Raw genomic sequence first — 5,205 nt, 5'->3', positions numbered from 1 at the left:
CCCACCCACCCTGGCCTGAGTTCACAGCCTCCAGCACCCACGGAGAGCAGAAAAATCTCATTGGTAAGCAGTCTTTGGAGGGAGGTGGCTCTATACTTGAAAGGCTCATTTGTTTGTGGGGCTCAGTGATGTTCTGGGGTGACCAGGTTGGGGAGGATGAGCAGGAAGAGTACAGGGGAGTGGTGGTGTATATTAAAGGAATCAGGGCTCCCATTCCCGTGGGGAGGCTCTCAAAGGGAGGATCAGGGAGGAAATTTAGGGTTGTTCACCACTGGGGTCTTTTGAAAGGGTGCCAGTAAGCCTGCATCAGGACCTGGGTGCACCACCGAAGCCAGGAGAGAATCTGAGGGTACCAGGTGCCCTTCAGTAAGGCTCAGAGCCCATCTCTTCTTACACCTCCCCTTCCCTGCCCCTACCTGAGACTCAGTACCGCAGGTGTCAAAGCGGGCCTGGATCCGGAAGTTGCTACCGACTTCCTGGGCTGCACAGCTCCGGCTGCCCAGGTAGACCTTGGTCCGCTCCAGTGGGGCCAGTGCCTGGGCAGAGATCAGGATCTGGAAGTCTGTGCGGGAACAGCTCACATTCATGGGTACCACTGGAACAGGAGGGAGGAGCCTGAGATCTTAGGCCTGCAGTCAGACCCATCATCCCCAAGCCTTCCTGAAGGATAGCAGACTTGGAACAGAAGCTCAGAGTAGGGAAGGTGTTTACAGCATCCTACAGGGCTGAGATGGGATATTCACATGCATTGCTCCACGGCACCATTGGGTCTGTGAGTGCTTAGGGCATGCGGTGTGCCGGTGTCTCTGTGTCCTCCGAGGCCGGCATAGAGCTTGGCAGACCAAGGGAATGAATGAATGAATGAATGAATGAACGAACGAACGAGCATGCGAGTGAGTGGAGACTAATTCTTCACATTAGGAGTGATTGCTCATCACAGCCAGATGCCCATCAGTGTGTCCCGTCATCCATCGGCCCATCATTATGGATGGCCTGCTCTGTGCACACACACAGACACAGACGTGAAAAAGCCAGCCATCCCACTGCTTGTGCAGGGCAATGGATGTGTGAAACACACCGGAGCGCTATGAAGGACCATCAAGCGAAGACAGAAGATGGTAACTTTGAAGGATGCGGGGAGGGGAGCCCTGTTGCCCCTCCCTGCGATGGCCTGAGAAGTTGGGTCACTTCTGTTTTGGAAACAAATCCCTGAGAGGAGAAGAAACTGCTTGTTGGTGGCTGAGTTGGGACTTCAGACTTGGGGGGCGGGATTCCCTACTTATCAGTCTATCCTTGACTGTCAGTCAGCTCCCAGCATGCTCTGTGCGAGAGTGTGATTCCCAGTGTCTGGGACTTCAGGGGCAAGGGTGCATGCAGGGGCGTGTGCAAGGAGGAGGCGGGTGGGGGTTGGTAGCTAGCTGGAAGGAAAAGGGAAACTGGCAGGCAGAGCCCTGGATCCCTCAGCCCTCCCTGGGCAACGTCTCAGACATATTTCAACCTCGGGTGTCTGGGCAGGCGGGGATTTATGGGTCTGCTGTCTCCCACGATGATCTCGGCAGCGCTGAACTGTGTGTCACCCCTGATTGATGCCGAGGCTGCCCTCCCTGTGGAAAGGCTGCCGAAAGCCTGGGCCCCATCTGGTGCTGGTCCAGTGTGAGTGCCCTGTCTAACCCTAGGCTCCCACAGGGACCTGTGTGGGGAGCACAGAAGGCCCTGGAACAGGAGCCAGGATGACAGCTGCCCCCTCCCTCCTCTCTAGAGATGTTGCAAGAAGAGACTGTCTAGATCACTTAGCCCTGCCCAGGCCGGGCCTGAGAGCCAGGCTCTCAGAGGCAAACTGGACCCTAAAGACCCTTCAATCTAGGTCCTTGATGTCTAGGCGGGAAAACCAGGATCTGGAGATCAAAAGGGAGCTCCAGGTCACTGGACAGAGCCTAGGTAGCGCCCGATCACAATATTCTCTTTGTCCACGAAGAATCAAAGGAGATAGTACCAAGAGTCACAACTGTCCTTCCCACAGGGACGGGGCACTGTCTGAGCCCAGCAGGGTGGTTTTGTGCAAGTCTCTAGGAGCTACCAGCTCGCAGCAGCTGGTTCCCACTCTGCTACCAGGGCCCCAGCTCCTCTGCCTCTGGGGATGAGGAAAGCGGCTCCTTTCACTGCTGAACAGGCCTAGGCATGTGAGGGAAAGATAGCCTCAGAACCAGACATACTTGCCGCCCTCACACTTCGCCTGACTCCGGGCTCACCTGTCCTGTACGACTGAGTCCCTGTTACAAAAGTTAGAAAAGCTAAAGAAGCCTCAATACCAGCTTCCCCAGCTACCTCTGCAGCAAAAGCGTGGCCAGGTGACTCATTTAAAACCAACGTGACCCAAGACAAAGCACTGAGAGAGCTTTGAAAATGTTTTGGCTAGGCCGGCCTTTAATCCCAGCACTCTGGAGGCAGAGCCAGGCAGATTTCTGAGTTTGAGGCCAGCCAAGTTCACAGAGTGAGTTCCAGGGCAGCCAGGGCTACACAGAGAAACTCTGTCTTGAAACTTGGCCCCTCCCAAAAAATGCTTTGGCTTTCTGGATAATGGGATTTTTTTTGGTGACTGGCACCTCTCCTCTTCCAGCCTTGAACGTGGACTTGATGCTTGAGTTTTGTGGCAATTATGTTGCAAAGACAAGTCTGAGTATCTTGACTCAGAGGTGCCATTAGGACATTCTGAGTCCCTGGACCCAAACAACAGTTGGCTGACTAGCTTCTGCTAAGTGAGGATACATATTTGCCCTTTGTCTAGTCAGCAGTTCTAAATGACAAGGGCAGGGCTGGTGGCATCTCAGTGTGTCACCTAATGCTGGCCATTGATACCTAATGCTGGCCATTGATAACTTGACATATTTTGTGCATCAATCCAGGAAACCAGGTCAAACATCTGAAAGACATGGAACCCACAGGAAAAGGGAAGAATTAGGAATCATGGAGACAAAAGCTACAAAAAGAGGGTGGAAATAAGTGAGGGCCACAGCCGAGTGGCCTCAAAAGTCCTCAGAGCAGGCACCTGAGTAGGGCCCGGAGAACACCATAGAGGGGCTGTGTGACCGTGAAACAGGAAGGAGGCTGTGGGGTTCCCCAGCACCCACACTCTTAACTCAGCTGACCTCCAATGTAGGCCACAGAGAAGCCCCTGCCGGAGGTGCTGCGGTCCGTGTGCAGCAGAAGCAGGAGCTGGTTGTGATGAGAGGTGACGGGCGGTGGCAGGTGATGACCACACCATTTCCCCAGCAGCTGTGCGTCCTCGCTGGCCCCATCAAAGGCTGCCAGATGGTCAAAGTCACAGGTTCTGGTCAGGCTGTTGGGTTCCTCCAAGCCCAGGTCCAGGATGAAGATCTTGACGCGGTAGCCCGGGGGCAGGCGGATGGTCCAGTGGCAGCGGATATTGTTGGGGTAGGAGCCAGGGTACTGCGGGCTGGAGAAGTTTCCACGCACAGCTGTGAATACCTCCTGGCATTCTCCTGGGGAGGAGAAAGCAAGATTCGTTCATACACACAAAAATGACAAACAGCTAAAATCTGGGTCTGCGGCCTGAGGTGTCACGGGGAGGCGGTAGAACCTTCAGGATGTGGGGGGCCTACTGGAAGAAGGTTGGATCACTGCGAGAATGCCCTCAAAGTGGGCGCTGGGGCTCTGGTCCCTTCCCTTTTTCTGGCTCTGCTTCCTGGCTGTCGAGGAAGCAGCTTTTGCTCCCCTCTTTGCTCCCTCCTGACAGGCCTCTGGAACTGCGAGCCATGGTGGACCTTGTCTGTCTCAGGTACAGAGAGCTAACATTCTGTCAACACACCAGCTTTGTGCTCAGTCAGCCAGCACCCCTCTGCGCCTCTGCACACACCGCCCATGCCTCTTGGCTGACTTCATCAAGGCTCTGCTCAGTTCCTCCTCCAGGAAGTCCCCCGGTTAGCACTCATGATGGCGGCTCATCACTGTGCTGCCCATCTGAATTCTCTGAGCATGTTCACCCTTCTGTGCACACGTCATGTGAGCATGTGGTACATGTTTGTAGTACACGAGAACAAGGAGCTAGCTCACCACCAGGCAGGGAGGGGACAAAAGGGAGAGGTGGTGGATAAGAATATGGAGGAATTCTCCTCAGCGAGGCTCTCAACCTTCCTCACGCTGCAACCCCTTTAAAAAAGTCGTTCCTCATGTTGTGGTGACCCCCCCCAACCATAACTATTTTCATTTACTTCATAATTATAATTTTGCTACTGTTATGGATTGTAATGCAAACATCTGATATGCAGGATATCTGATGTGTAACCCCCGTGAAAGGGTTGTTCAACCCCCAGTGGGGGGTCATGACCCACAGGTTGAGAACCGCCCTCTGGGGAGTTTAGAAGAGATTGATCTTGTCTGAGCAAGACAGAAAATCCAAGCCCCAGTGACACAGAAAGCCTTAACTGAATTCTCAAATGAAACAGTAGACAGGGGTCCACAGGCACAGGTGCTGGCGTCGGCTCCTCCTACCTGAGAAGTAGTGAGCCTTGAAGCCCCGGCCTCCAATGTTGAAGTCAGATTTGAAGACCACCTGCAACTCATGGCCCAGGGACACAAGGGTAGGGGGTCTGGTGCGGCCACAGTAGTGGTGCCCGCGGGCAGGGCCAGGAGCGCCAAGCACAGCCACGTAGTCGTACGTGCATCCGTCGCTGCCCTCCACCTGGAAGTCCATGAACACCAACTTGACAGCGGCGGGGCCCGAGGCCCGGATCAGCCAATGGCACTCCACGTTGTTGGGGTAGTTGTTGGGGTATTCGGGGCTGCTGAGGACCCCCGACAGGCCAGTCAGGACACCACCACACACATCTGCAAGGGAGATCATTTGAGCTGACCTCTTCCCAGGGAACCAGACACCCAAAATGTGTCTCCACAAACATCCATGCCTGGCAGGCACAGACCTGCACCCCGACCCATGTGGCATCCACTTTTTACAGTGGGAGGTCAGGTAACTTAACCTTTCTAGGCCTGAGTTCATCCAGGTAGGCCCAGAGATAAAAACCAGAGTGCAAAGGGTTTATCTGGAGGTCATCGGAGGGTGAGATGAGAGGGTGAAATGGGCCTAAGGGGGCTGCTGAACCCCACTAGGGAATTCTAGTAAAGCAGCCACCTGAGTTCTATCACCCGAGGAGCGAAGGTGACAGGGAGTTATACATACATACATACATA

The 5,205-nt window shown here is 54.4% G+C and overlaps 1 protein-coding gene across 1 annotated transcript in view; it reads right to left on the bottom strand.

Moving 5' to 3' along the window:
* Positions 1-5,205, bottom strand: part of Cdcp2 (CUB domain containing protein 2) — a 15,921-nt gene that overhangs the window by 1,991 nt on the left and 8,725 nt on the right. The window contains exons 3-5 of the mRNA XM_013348495.2: positions 4,510-4,845; positions 3,147-3,500; positions 417-595 (exon numbers count right to left, since the gene is read on the bottom strand). Coding sequence (XP_013203949.1) covers positions 417-595; positions 3,147-3,500; positions 4,510-4,845 — 869 coding nt within the window. The remainder of the gene's footprint in view (positions 1-416; positions 596-3,146; positions 3,501-4,509; positions 4,846-5,205) is intronic.

Source organism: Microtus ochrogaster, chromosome 10 (genome assembly GCF_000317375.1).
Source record: "Microtus ochrogaster isolate Prairie Vole_2 chromosome 10, MicOch1.0, whole genome shotgun sequence".
NCBI classification, from domain to species: domain Eukaryota; kingdom Metazoa; phylum Chordata; class Mammalia; order Rodentia; family Cricetidae; genus Microtus; species Microtus ochrogaster.
The sequence above is the reverse complement of the archived record's forward strand: the minus strand, read 5'-3'. Positions and strand labels throughout refer to the sequence as shown.